This window comes from Mustela nigripes, chromosome 2, assembly GCF_022355385.1.
Source record: "Mustela nigripes isolate SB6536 chromosome 2, MUSNIG.SB6536, whole genome shotgun sequence".
In the NCBI taxonomy this organism is placed as follows: Eukaryota; Metazoa; Chordata; class Mammalia; order Carnivora; family Mustelidae; genus Mustela; species Mustela nigripes.
The window spans coordinates 40060099-40075309 of record NC_081558.1 but is presented as its reverse complement, the minus strand read 5'-3'; the positions used below and the strand labels follow the sequence as shown (position 1 = coordinate 40075309).

General features: G+C 41.7%; 1 protein-coding gene across 1 annotated transcript in view; it reads right to left on the bottom strand.

Annotated features, from left to right (window-relative positions):
• The window catches only part of GXYLT2 (glucoside xylosyltransferase 2), a 92549-nt gene that overhangs the window by 56950 nt on the left and 20388 nt on the right, over positions 1-15211 (bottom strand). The window contains exons 2-3 of the mRNA XM_059390163.1: positions 13246-13438; positions 5342-5473 (exon numbers count right to left, since the gene is read on the bottom strand). Coding sequence (XP_059246146.1) covers positions 5342-5473; positions 13246-13438 — 325 coding nt within the window. The remainder of the gene's footprint in view (positions 1-5341; positions 5474-13245; positions 13439-15211) is intronic.

The window sequence follows — 15211 nt, the reverse complement described above, 5'->3', positions numbered from 1 at the left end:
TAGAACAAGCTTAAAGTTGGCTACATTACATTTTCTTGAATAATCTGTTTCCTCATTTGCTTAGGCCGTTAGCACAATGTCCAAAGAGTCTAGATAATTGTTTTAAAAATAATTTTCACCAGGGTTGCCTGGGTGGCTCAGTTGGTTAAGTGTTTGACTCTTGGTTTCAGCTCAGCTCATGATCTCAGGACCATGAGATTGAGCCACGTGTCAGGTACACACCCAGTGTGGAGTCTGCTTGAGATTCTTTCTCCCTCCCACCCCCTCCCCCACTTCTTCCTTCCACTCATGTTCTCTCTCTCTTAAATGAATGAATGAATAAGTAAATAAAATCCTTAAAAAAAAGATTTTCACAAGTTATACCTGTTTTGCTGGGCAGCATTTCCACAGAGCTCTTTTGCCACCATTTTGTAAGTAGCCATCTTTCCTGGTATTTTTGCTGCTAAACTAAGCTTCTAGAATTTGGATCTCAGGCTGCTTCAAGCAATCATTATTTTCCTAGAGTGAGCCTTGCAAGGAACAGAGGGAGAGACACAGAGAGCCTGGGTGACATCATGGGAGCCCCTGGATCAGCCCTACACTTGGGATCATCTGGACTTCACAGTCAGATAAGCCAAACAGTTTCCTTCTTTCCTTAGCTAGTTGAAATTGAGTTTCTTACATGTAACTATGAGTTGTAACTAATATCCTGAATGTCAAACCTTTAATAATGTGTGAGTAAATGATAAGGACTTTGGAAAGCTTGTTCAACAAAATTGGTATCTAGGGTCATTTTTATATGACCTTTTTGATAGCTCACCTTGTCCCAATAATTTATGGCCTCTTGATGCTTAATGAAATATAGAGACATCATTTATGGTGATTCTAATAGATATTCTTCTTAATAAGGATTTTTAATATGTTCCTATACATCCGTCAATATTTGTTGACATCCAAAGGGTTGGTTCCAAGGAAGACTCAATGTTGACTGCTAATGCTGACTTATAATATTAAGAATAGTACAGAGGCCTGACCTTAATTATAGAAAGTTCTTATAAGTCAGGTAATCTCTCTTTTCCATTAGCCTGTAGCTGATTCATTAGAATCTCTCTGGTAAGCATATCGTTTTCCAAATATTGGAGCTAGTTACAAACCTCTAAACAAACTATTAAGTGGAAAAAGGGAAGATTATATATTGTTACTCTTTTTCTTTTTTTTTAAGAGAAAGATCTGTACATTCATTCTTCTCTGCAGAAAGTATTTTTTTAAAAGATTTTATTTATTTATTTATTTCTCAGAGAGCAAGAGCGTGCAAGCGCACAAGCAGGCAGAACAGCAGGCAGAGGCAGAGAGAGAAGCAGGCTCCCAGACGAGCAAGGAGCCCGATGTGGGACAAAATCCCAGGACCCTGGGATCATGACCTGAGCCGAAGGCAGTGGCTTAACCGACTGAGCCACCCAGGCACCCTTGTTACTCTTTTTAAAAAAAGATTTTATTTATTTGAGGTTGGGGGAAAGTAAGGAGGGCAGAGAGAGAGGGAGAGATAGTCCCACACGGAGTGCAGAGCCCAATGTGGGGCTCAATCTCACGACCCTGAGATTACCCCCTGAGCTGAAACCAAGAGTTAGCACTTAACTGACTGCACCACCCACTCACCCCTATATATTGTTATTCTTGATGTGATGAAGAAAATCTAGGTAATCTAAGATTTTTATTTACTTGGTAGGATATTCCTTTGAAATAGTAAAGGATGGGTCGAGTTTGTTAGAAATACAGAAATATCCAGAGAAGTCTGGGAGAATTTATGGGTCAAGGCTGTAGGCTGTAAGCAATTTTATCCTACCTCTCAGGTCAATATTCTTTCCTAACTCCTTCCTTTGAGATAGATGCTTATGGCAAGTGTTGGAAACAGGAAAAACATCAGACATTATTATAATATTGGCATTTATCAAAACTTGGTTTAAAAAGGCCTTTCTCGGGGCACCTGGGTGGCTCAGTGGGTTAAAGTCTCTGCTTTTTGCTCAGGTCATGATCCCAGAGTCCTAGGATTGAGCCCCACATGGGTGTGTGGGGGGTGGTCTCTGCTCAGCAGGGAGCCTGCTTCCTCCTCTCTGTCTGCCTGCCTCTCTGCCTACTTGTGATCTCTCTGTCAAATAAATAAATAAAATCTTTAAAAAAATAAAAAGGCCCTTCTTCCTGGGTAAGACTTACAAAACACCTTAAACTAATGTATATTTCTATACTGGGTGCTGCTTGCCAGTAAAGTCTCTGAAGATTCTCCAATTCCATGATCTCTGTCATGTTTGGGATATTTCTAGGATTCCAGGAAACCACAATTAGTGGTTTTTGGAATCAAGGTGGTGAGTGTGTAACAAAATGTATAGATCCATCAAAAAAATCTCATTACTTCCAATTAAATGGGAGAGAGGTGAGGTGAATTCATGACACTCAATTATTTTTACAATAGTGAAAGCTTTATGGCTGTTACTAAAGAAAAGGGGGAAAGTACCCCAGATTAAATTTTTTTTAAGATTTTATTTTTTATTTGACAGAGATCACAAGCAGGCAGAGAGGCAGGCAGAGAGAGAGAAAGAGAGAGGGAAGCAGACTCCCTGCTGAGCAGAAAGCTGATGCAGGGCTCCATCCCAGGGCCCTGAGATCATGACCTGAGCCAATGGCAGTGGCTTACCCACTGAGACACTCAGGCGTGCTCCCCCCCAAATAAATTTTAATGAACAGATTTGATCTATTTGTAATCAGCAGATTGTTTTAAATACTTTAAGCTTCTGAGTTACCCGAGAGCAGTATGCATCTTAGAGAGCTTACAAGCCATCTGCAGTTTACTTTGCACTAATAATGGTACTGCTCTTTGGACCATTATTCACAGAAATAGAAAATTAAATGTCCACTGGTTTCTAGGACTTCATAAATCATGAATTGGTAGGATCTGAGTTCCACTAATTGTACTTGAGAATCTAATACGCTTGAGTTGCAGACTTGTACTCTGGTTTTATTCTTATAGTAAAATCTTATGTGAGAAGGGTTTTTCTTTTTTCTTTTTTTCCTACAGGCTTTGGGTAGATGAGAATATGGGTGAGATTGTGGCCTGCAATCGACTGACCTATCACTTGCTAGAATGTTTGCATTTTGGATCTCCATCTTCACTCTGCTGCCTCAGCAGTATATTTGAGTTGGTTCTACAGAGATGAATTTCAAGGAAAACATCACCTAGACTTTATTTCAAATTACCTTGAGGATCAATATATTCTACTGAAGCCCAAAAATGCTATGTTCATAATCTGCTGCTATGATATATGACTCAGAGAAGGTAAATGTCCTGTCAACTTCAATCTCTCTTTGTTATTTTTAGGGAGGGCTAGTTTCCATTATCAAAAGCAGATAAGGAATGCCAGCAATCATTTGTCATTCAAAATGGAACACTTACTTAGTTGTGAATGAATGAAAACCATCATGTGGTATGTTTGTTTTTTTAATAGTGGTGATAAAGTCACAACCCAAGGTCAGAGGACATTCAAATGTGGTTCTACTGGGTTGCTTATATTTTTTGGATAGGCTGGAAAGAAAATTCTGCTTTGGTTTTTGAATACATTTTTCCCTCTAAAACAGAGACAAGAAGAAACCTGACATTTTTTCTCATCTTCTGAAATGGTAATTAAGTTTTATATCTTCCACCTACAGATTTTTAGTTCCAGTTTGAGGTAGTCTGTCCTTACCCACACTTATGAAATGACTCCCATCTCACATGATGGTCTGTGGTGTGTGACAGACAGGTCACTTAATGAGTGAGTAAGCCTGTGCGGAGGTCTTCTCACAGGTTCTGAGTAGGAAATGATAAAATGGCCATTTGCCATTTAGGGTTTGAAACCAACAGATGGTAAGACTTCTCTACATGGCCATCTCCCAGGCACTTCAAAATAAAAATAGGGCCCAAGTTAAACTCATCTCATCCCATGAAACAGTCTTTTTCTCTCCAAAGATCACCATCCATTGAGTAGGATGAATCCTAACAAACTGCCGTTTTCCATATCTCATAAATAGCTGAATATTGGCAATTTTAAACAGAACAGCCTTACTAGTTGTTCAGGTCAGAGACCTGGGGGAAATCCTTCTCATCTCACTCTACTTCAACTCTTACAGCAAGCCAGTCATGAGGACTGGTAATTCTCTTTCTCAGGCAGGTTCTGAATCCATCTTTAAGGCCCTCAACATAGCCCATATAATCAGTAATTGGCCTAGTGATTCCACTGTCCACACTGCAATGAATAGGGTGTCCTCTTTAAAACACAAGCCAGACCATCCCACTTGCATGTCAGAAATCAGTCAATGGCTTCTCAGTGCCCTTAACACAAAGACCAGACAATCCAACCCCTGCTGACCTCTTTAATCCCACATCACCCTATTTTCTGATTACTCTACCTTTTTTTTATTTTCTTAAGGATGTTCCTTTCCAACTCAGGGCCTTTGAACATATTATTCCATCTGCTTGGTACTCTCTTCTCTCTCATTACTAACCAGGCCCTTATCACTCAGTGATCCCTGCTTCTTCTGAAGGATCCTTCTTGTCAAGGATGTTGGAAGACTGGCACATTCATGCCTCAGCATAAATGCCATGTCCCCAAAGAACCTTCTATGACCTCTCACTCACCAGCGTGGAACCCCAAATTACATATGCCCACGAGACTTCAACAAGATCATACTTCCAATTACCTATTCAATGCTAGGCTCAAACTCCAAGGGAGCAAGGCTGTGACTGACTTGTTTGCTGCCATATTGGTATCACTAACCCAGGCCTAGAACCTATTCTAGAACCTAGAATCTATCTTCAGTGATTTTTCTACTTAGGATTTTTTAAAAGGTAACAAAAATGTTTAATTAAAAAATTCAAAACTGAGAGTCTGAACCAGAACTCTGGAGTGTTTTTGAATTATCCCCTAACATGGCTACATCTGTTAATAGTTATTGTTACCAGAGAATAATCATCAAAGCTACCATTTATTGAGGGTCAACTATGTGCCAAACCTCTGGAGGAACATGAGGACTAGTGAAGGTGGGGGGTTTACTGAGGTTCAGACAGCTCATAAAGGTGGAACCAAAGTCACAAAGACCCATAATCCAAGACATGCTTCGGATGCTCTCAGTCCCTCAAATCTTTGGGACAGACAACTTCTTGAACACAAGAATCCCCTATACCAGAACACTAAGAGAATCAACTGTAGAATCCAAGAGAAACACATTTTCAGCTCTAAGTAAAACGTTTTTAGACACACACCAGTTAATTTCACCATGTTTCTAAGAACAATCCTCTCCCGAGCAGCATCTTAGTAAAAGCTCGTGTTCCTACCGGAAGGAAGAGTCTCTGAGCAGCACAGGGTTTGAATAATTTCTTCCATTCCTGAGGGTTTCCAACCGAAAACGTGATGGGGTAGATTCTGTGCTCAAACTTCTTTGTATACATGTCAGGCCACTGTCGTAACTAAAAAATAAGGAAGACAAGGGGAGGGTGATTAGGCCCCAGAGATATGGAAAACACCTGAAGCTTCTGGATGTTCAAGTGGAAATTATTCAGGCACCTTACAGAGAATGTCTAACTTCACCACCATGATTAATGCTCAATGAATGAAAGACTATGGCTAGAATTAAAAAAAAATAACATCCAGAGTTGTCAAGGATGTTGGGAGATTGGCACAAAAACAGCACAAGGGGAGTATAAATTTGAATAAACTTCCAAGAGGGAAATTTGAAATTGGGAACAACCAACCCCAAAAGATAAAGGCACAAGATTTTCAACAAAGTCTCATTTGTAATTAAGAAAAAAAAACCTTTGTGAACAAACTAAACGCTCTATAGTTAGGAACTGGGAAAATTAATTATGAGGGAACTATACAATAGACTATTGTAATAGTTAAAATAAAGTAGATCTATATGTGCTGACAAGGAAAAATGTTTATTATAAAAAACCTTTTATTATAAAATTTATATGCTTAAATAAATAAGTTTATTAAGAATTTTGTTATAAAATCTGTTATAAAGATGCTTATTAAAAATAAAAAATAAAATGCAAAAAATTGTATAATGTTTCTGTCTTAAAGGGAAAATATATGCACATATATTTTATATGGAGAGAAAAATCTTGACAGATAGACACTAAACTGATTTTTGTGGGGTTTTTTTTTAAGACTTTATTTATTTGAGCACAAGCTCAAGCTTGTGCTTGAGAGAGAGAGAGCACAAGCATGGGGAGCAGCAGGCAGAGGGAGGGGGAGAAGCAGACTCCCCACTGAGCAGGCAGCCCAACGTGGGGCTTGTTCCCAGGACGCCAGGACCATGACCTAAGCCGAAGGCAGACACTTAACCAACTAAGCCATCCAGGCATCCCTGATGCTAAAGTGTTAAAAGTAGGCACCTGTGGAAGTGGTGGTGGTGGTGTCATTTTCTAAGTTTATATTTCTGTGTTCTTTTAAAATTTTCCAGTGAGTATATTTACTTTGCATATGTTAATATCAATAACAATATTAATTAATGAGTTTTATTTTTTAGAGCAGTTTTATGCTTACAGGAAAACTGAGCAGGAAGTACGGGGTTCCCATCCACCCTCCCCCCACCCCCGCAATTTCCCCATTACCTATGTCTTGCATTAGTGTGGTATGTTTGTTACAACTGATGAACCAATATCAATATATTAGTGAGTAAAATCCATAGCTTACCTTAGGTTTCATTCTTGGAGTTGTATATTCTATGGACTTTGACAGATGTATAATGTCAGGTATCTACCATTACAGAGTAGTTTCAGCACCCCAGAAATCTCCTCTGTTCCACCTATTCACCCCTTCCTCCTTCCCTCCCACTGAATCCTTACAACCACTAATTATTTTACTGTCTCTTAGTTTGCCCTTTCCAGAATGTCATATAGTGGCAATCAGAGAGTATAAAGCCTGTTCAGATTGGCTTCTTATACAAGCAACATGCACTGAAGTCTCCTCCATGTCTTTTGGTGGATGGGTACCTCATTTATTTTTTATCACCGAATAATATTCCCTTGGTAAGGGTATTGTGGTTGCTTTCAGTTTGGGGTGATTACAAATAAAGCTGCATAAACATTGATGTGTAGTTTTTGTGCGGACAACTTTTCAGCTCCTCTAGGTAAATACCAAAGAGTGAGATACCTGGACTGTATGGCTGGTCTACACTTAGGTTTTTAAAAATGTGTCAAGCTGCTCTCCAAAGTAGCTGTAGCATCTTGCATTCCCACCAACGATGAGTGAGATTTTTTCTTGCCACACACCCTCGGCAGCATGTTGTGTTGTCAGTGTTGTGGATTTTAGCCATTCTAACAGGTGTGTAGTGGTATCTCACTGTTTTCCTCTGCAGTTCCCCAATAACGTGTGATGTGGAGTCTCCTTCTGTACACTTATCTGCCATCTGTGTATCTTCTTACGTTTTTGAGTTAATGTTTCCCCACGGACACAAAAGTCCTACTTGTAAGAAAAAATTCCCAAAGTCCCCTCACATTTATGGCAAGGTTGTTTATCATATATAATGTTGTCTGTAACAGAGCAAAGTTAGAAACAACCTAAACAGCAATTTGGTTAATAAGCTCCAAGGAATGTCTACATAACAGAATGTGACATCATACAGGAAGGGTTTGCTAACCGTTGGTAGGACAAGAACTAAATACAGCCTGCTATGAAAAGCACACAAGCCAAGAATGATTAGATACTTTTAAATAGCTGAAAAAGGTAAGAACAAGAGTAATATTTTGTGACATTTATAAGTCACATGAAATTTGAATTTCAGTGTCCATACATAAAAGTTTTATTGGAACACTGTCACACCTAATTGTGTACATATTTCTACGGCTGCTTTCACACTCAATGTCAGAATTAGGTAGCTATAAGGCTGTGTAGCCTACAAAGCTATTATTTGGTCTTTTACAGAAAAAGCTGGACAACCCCAGTTTTAGAAGAAATTGAGTAATACAAGGCTTAGTGATATAAAAGGGAATATAGAAGATGACCTTATTTCTGATATTCATGTGAAAAGAAAAGGAATATAAGTAAATATACCAACATTACTCTCCCTGACCATTAGGATGGGTTGATTTTTTAAATTTATAATTTTATGAATTATTTTTACACCGTACATACATTGCTTATACAGTCACATAAAAATGTTTGAAGAAACATACCATTAATCATGCTTTAAATTTGCAAATTTGAGGGCGCCTGGGTGGCTCAGTGGGTTAGGTTTCTGCCTTTGGCTCAGGTCATGATCTCAGGGTCCTGGGATCGTGTCCCGCATCGGGCTCTCTGCTCAGCAGGAAGCCTGCTTCCCTTCCTCTCTCTCTGCCTGCCTCTCTGCCTACTTGTGATCTCTCTCTGTCAAATAAATAAATAAAAATCTTTAAAAAAAAATTTGCAACTTTGAGATGGATATATGAGAGAGAAATCTCAGAAGGAGAAAGAGGAGGAGTGACAAAGTATTTGATAACTAATTCATGAAGGCCCACTGACCGATCAGAACCCACACCAGGCACAAATACTGGCACACCTGCACTGACTCATCAGAACCGACACTGGCTGTACACACTGAGAGCGACTACACTGACCTCTCAGAATGGACACCAGGGACAGATACTCAGTCCAAATGTGCCTTGCCACAGCAGCCCAAAATCAGTACTCGAAGGAGAATGGGAAGGTCCCGGAGGTCTACTGGTTTCCCTGACTCTTTGATCTCCCAGAAGGGTTTATCTGCCTTTACCAATCTGTGTCTTTTAACTGGAATGTTCAGTCCATTTACATTTGTTTCAATGCTCGTGTTTGAATAGTATACCAGCTCCAGCCACAAGTTCTCCTTGACACCTCTTCCTATGGCAGAGGACACACACACACAGACACATACACACACACACAAAGGATGTTGCCATCCCACTGGCCCCACCCATCACCAGAATGGATTGGTGGTCACCCCCCTTTGGTGTCCCACTTTTTCCTGACAGATGCGTCAAACCTCAAGCACATGTCTGATTCCTGAGCTGCCAGGAGCAGCTAGGAAATCAACCAGCTGGCATTTGCAGCTCCTATATTGAGAGATGACAAAAATAAATGAGACTCCAAAATATTAAGTATCTACATTATACTTGGTAAATAGCTCCAGACATATTGTATTTACATGGCTTAAAAATTAAAAAATTCTCCTTAAAAAGAGTACAATTCACCCACAAAGCAGTTTCCAGAGGAATCATGAGGTCAGCTAGCACTTTGTTTTGTTTTTACAAAACAAAGATACGTGGCCTTGAGCTTTGTAGGAAGTTGTCAAAAGAAACTGGATATTCCCACAATGCCTCAGGGTTGGAAGTAATACCCTTGCGAAGGGCGGCAGACCCTGTCTCTCCATACCAGCACCTCCTGTGACTACACAAAAACCAACTGGTCCTGCCCTACTATTTTCAAGCTAACAAGGTACAGGAGATGTTCCAAAGAATCTCTGTGGAATGAAAGAATAAACAGACCATGTGATTCAGCCTCAAAGTATGTTCTGCAGTAACAGAGCAAGGATCATTTTGTCCTTCCATACTGATGAAACAACCAAGACTAAGGAAAGTTCTGTGACTTCCATAAGAGACAAGGTTTTACATCTGAACTTTTTATCTATAATCCCTGCATGGGAAGGGACGAGGCCAGATGCCCTGCCTGTCTTTTAACACCCTGTTACAATTTCCTTTGTTGGTTGAGCTCCAATGATCTAACAAAGACCTGAGGAAAGGAGCCATCACAGGGATAAAGTCTCCAGAGCGATTCAAATGATTTTTCAAATTCAATGATTCTCCCATACAATTTAGTTCCCAATTTATAATGTGCCAATTACCATGGCTTATAGCAAATTACCCCCAAACTTAGCAGTATAAAACGGCCATCTATTAAGCTCACAGATGCCATGGATCAGGAATTCGGACAAGGCACAGAAGGGGGCGGGGTGGGGGGCGGCTTACACTGCTGCATGATGTCTGGGCCTCGGCTAGAAGCTTCGAAGCCTAAAGGCTGGAATCATCTGAATGCCAGTCCGTTCACATGTCTGCTAATTGAGGCCAGCTAGGGGCTAGGGACCTCAGGTCTTCTCTGAGTGGGTCTCTCCATACGATCTCTCCAAATGGGCTAGTGTGGGCTCACTCACCACATCCCGGCCAGGTTCCTGGGGCAGGCATTCCATGAAAGCCGGTAGAAGCTATGTTCTTTCCATTCTCTAGCCTCAAATGTCACGTGAACAGTCTATGTAGCATACTCTATTTTATATATACATACAGATGATGTATATAGAGGCATATGTATTGGCTATTACCTTTAATTATCCCCAAAACGTAGTGGCTCGAAACCACAGAAATGTAATCTTTCATGTACTTTCTTAGGGTCAAAAATCTGTAAGCTGGGTTGCTCTGGCTTAGTGGCTTTCACGAGGGTGTTGTCCAACTACTGGCTGGGGTCACAGTCCTCTGATGGCTGGGCGGGGTGGGAGGTTCTGTCTCCAAGCTAACTTCCATGAGTGTCACAAGAAGCCCTGATTCCTTACCAGGAAGGCCTCTCCAAAGGGTGCTCTGACATGAAAGTGGCTTATCCCACAGCAGGTGATCCAGGAGAGAAAGTGAGTGCAGGCAAGATAGCAATTGTGGTGCCCTTTTAAATGTTAATCACAGAGCTGACATAGCATTGCGTTTTCCCCATGCTGCTGGTCACACAGGCCAACCCTTGAGACAGTGAAGGAGGGAAGCATGCCAGCGTGTGAATAACAGGTGGGGCCACTGAGAGCTTCTTTGGAAAATACATTCTGCCTCATACACATAGTTACACACACACCTCTTCCTTCCCCTCACCTTCTTTAAGTTCAGATCTGTTTTGTTCGGCTCCATCCTCCTGTCCCAGCCTCTAGCACCCAGTGGGTACTCAATTAATTTTATTAGATGGTTATTGGGCAACACATTGCTAAGGTTCGTCCACAGCCGGTTTCCTCCCTTCCTGCACACTGAGCACTTCTCAGCCTCTTGCCATTGGGTGAGCCTTGTGACTGCTTCTGGGCAGTTCAATGTGAATGGAAAAGACTCGTGTCACTGTCAAGCTGAGGGAGTGAAATGCACAGTCGTGAGCCACTTGTCTCTCTCTTTCCTGCATGGCATCCCAAGAACTTCAGAAGCCAAGTGTTCCAGCAGGTGCAACTCAAAGCATGAACAGTCTTGGGGCACATGGCTGGCGTAGCTGAGAGGGCATGCCACGCTTGACTTCAGGGTTGTGAGATCACACCCCATGCTGGGTGTAGAGATTACCAAAAACACTTAAAAAAAAAAAAAACTTAAAAAAAAAAGCATGAATAATTTTTGTCATTTTCAGTCCCAGATCTAAGAGCTTGTGTGAGACAAGCAGCAGGCACGTGGGAAGGGTCTGAGGTTTTCGGGAGGTGTTAAGGTAGCCTGACCTAGCATATCCTGATTCCAGATACCTTAGCTCTTCTATCAGTGTTGCTCGCTTCAAGTTACAGCAGGGAAGCCGAAGCTCTGAAAGGCCACAAGGCTTGCCTGAGATCCAGCAGCAAGCATATAGGGGAGCTGAGTTTCTCAGATGAGTCTTCTATCTGCTAGCTGCAGAGGTAGAATGGCACACTGGTTAAGCAGGTGGAGGTCTGACGCTGTGACTTTGAGCTGACACCTGATGAACAAATCACTAAAACTCTACAAAAGAGGGACATGATTGCTACCTTCCGGGGAGAGTGAAGGAGGGGTAAATTATAAATCAGAAGCCCTTGATAAATGGTAATTATCATTGCCATCTCGTTTCAACCACAGCTGCAGAGAAACAAACCATGTGTGTGCCAACCTCTTCCCTTTCCTTTGACTCAGATCTTTTTTCAAGGCATTTTCCAATCGATTTCAAAGCTTCGCCTGGTGAAGATGTCAAGGGGACAGTTTTCTTCAGAAAACGCAGCCCATTCTCTAGCTTTCTGTTAGTAGCCTTTCTCTGCCCAACAGGCTTCTCTTGGCCTTTCTCATTAGTGTAGCCAGCCTGGGGACAGGAGGGGGCCCTGCTGACACAAGTCAGTGGATATGAAACGAACCACGTCTCACTCTGCCAGCACTCAGGCCTTACCACAAGGGCAAACATCCAAGACAAAGCAAAGTTTGGTTTACAAACTCAAAACTCAAAACTCTGCAAACTCCCCAGTCCCGAGACTGGGGAGAAGAGGTATTTCCAAAGCTCTCCTCGGGAACTGGTAAAAAAAAAAAAAAAAAAAAAAAATCGGTCCTTGTTCCTCAGTAGAGGAATAGTCAACTGAACAGGCATCCAACCCATAATAAAATACTATACAGTCACCAGAAAAGATGAGGTGAAGACATCTGAGACCTGACCTGGAACAATCCTGACAATACGGTTTTAAGGTAGGAAAACCAAGTTTAGGTGGACACATAGAGAATAAGCTTGATTTTATAAAAGAAATACAGGGGCACTGGGTGGCTCAGCTAGTTAAGTGTCTGCCTTCAGCTGGGGTCATGATCCTGGGGTCCTGGGATCAAGGGCCTGCTTCTCCCTCTCCCTCTACTCCTTCACCCTGCGCATGCATGCTCTCTCTCTTTCTCTGTCTCAAATAAATTTTAAAAATCTTTTTTAAAAATAAAAGAAATACATTTTAGTCTGGGCATATATACCTGTGTGTTATACAGGTATATGTTTATACAAACAAATACACATTTACACACATTTACATGCATCCATACAGATAATTACACACACAAACACACATCAGCAAATAAAAAAATATGGAAGAATAATTCAAAATAGCTAACTCAGATAGTTTCTTGTGTGGGACAAGGACACCTACCTTTTAATTTATAGCATATGTATCATTTGAATTTATTTTAATGAACGTTTATTACTTGTCATTCAAAAAACCTACGTAAAGGGGATTTGTAGATGGCTACCTGTCCCCTACATGAGAGCCATGTTAATTACACCAGAGGGCTCAAGCCCTGGGTCAAGTGCTTTGAGTGTGTCATCTCATAGAACCCTTACAATATCTCTGCAAGGTAGGCGTAAGTATCCCTAAAGGATCCATGAGAACAGTAAGGCTCAGAGTCGAGTTTATGGCCACACAGTGGAGTACAACTCGAAGGTCAGTGAATCCCATTAGCAAAGGGGGATATGCATTTCCCACAATGCAGTCTGTCTGCACTCAGTAACTATGGCACTGCTATTTCCACAAATTTACCTGCTTATCAAACTCAGGCTTCAGAGAGTCTTCCGTGAATATGTGAAACTGGATCTTCCTGTGGCTAAAGAGTACAGCGGATTTGAGCATGACCAGGGTCTCCTCCAGACGATTGCCACAGGCCACCACAGCCAAGTGGATCCAGAGCTCCGGAGGCAGCACAGCCTGAAAACTCCTGAGTTCTCCAGGCCTCCTAGGAAGAAGCAAAACAGTTAAAGCTATTAATAAACTCATAAAATTAAAAACAAAACAAAACAAAACACCCAGCTAGTGAATAGTTGGAACATTTCAAAACATGAACAGGCACAATCTGTTATATTTTATAAAGTGATAAGCATTTTGACAATTCTTCCTGCTTGGAGAAAAATACCATTTATTCCCATATTTATCCTGGCAATAGCAGGATGAGTCACTGTTTGGATGGCCATAGGTGTCTGAGACTTTTTCTGCCCCACTCAGCTGTCGAGTGCCTGCTGGCTGCCGAATGGCCCGTGTTTGGAAATAGTATTGCTAAACTTCCAACAGCTGACAAAGGGGCTGTGCTGCTCACGCTCACTTGGGCCACGCAAATTAGATTTGAATGCAACATGAACAAGACGAGGATGGGTTGTGGCTTTCCCATGTGAAACGAGCAACATGATATTCCCATCATCTGGATGGTTTTAGGTTGCGGTGGAATGCATGACCACTGCACCAAAGGAAAATCATGCGAGTCTGGGAGGTGAGCAGAGAAAATAACATATGTGCCTCCGTCATATCTTGGGAGAGTCTCGAGAAACAGGTGTTAATCCTAACTGTCTCACTCAAAATTGCTGAGGTGGTAGGTTAGAAATTCGGCTTCCAGTATGTAAGTCATGTTAATGAGAAACAGGCAAGAGAGGAGGCAGGTTAAGCTGAAAAATGACCAAGGTATCAAATACTGAGTCAACAGCTGAGAGGGGATTGGGTCCAAGAGTCCAGAATCATCATCCAGCTATTTCCTCGTAATAAAAGATTTGTTCCAGACAAGGAGACGCAGCCAAGCCTCAAACACACCACTGAGAGACATTTGCAGGCAAGTTGGAAGGAGTTGGCCTGGAAAAGGTGCCCTGAGACGAATGAAACTAATTTACTTGCACAAAAGACTTGGAGGCCAGGGAAACTTGGACATGGAATGTTACCTTCCTTCCAAAACCTTCCAGTCCAATCAGTGCACTGCTCCATTATCCGCTGCTCTGTTGAATAATGGCAGTCTTGCTCCAGAGTGCTTTCACCAGGAGGTAGGTGAAGAGGTGGGTGGAGCACGTCGGACAGCTTTCCGATTTGATCACTTCAGAGCGCACTTAGTGGAAGCTCAGCTAAGCTTAGACACTGAGAGGTATGTGGATTCCGCTGATTTTACAGATCACAGAATAACACTGAGAGGTGTCCTAAGTATCTCCTGAAGTTGTCCGACTCTCTCCATCCCCCTGCTGCTACCCAATGAGGCCACCAGCTTCTCTCGCCTCAACCACTGTGATGGCTCCCTAGATGGGCCACCTGCCTCCAGTCTTAATTCTTTAACTCTCACCCTCTGATTTCTTCTTATTGGCACCAGAGTGATGTTCTTCATTTTTTCTTTTAATTTTTTATTTTTTTAATTAACATATAATGTATTATTAGTCCCAGGGGTACAGGTCTGTGAATCGCCAGGTCTACACCCTTCACAGCACTCACCATAGCACATACCCTCCCCAACGTCCATAACCCCACGAGCCTCTCCCTACCCCTCTCCCCCCAGAAACCCTCAGTTTGTTTTGTGAGATTAAGAGTCTCTTATGGTTTGTCTCCCTCCCAATCCCATCTTGTTTCATTTATTCTTTTCCTACCCCCCAAACCCCCCCATGTAGCCTCTCGACTTCCTCATATCAGGGAGATCATATGATAATTGTCTTTCTCTGATTGACTTATTTCGCTCAGCATAATACCCTCTCGTTCCATCCACGGC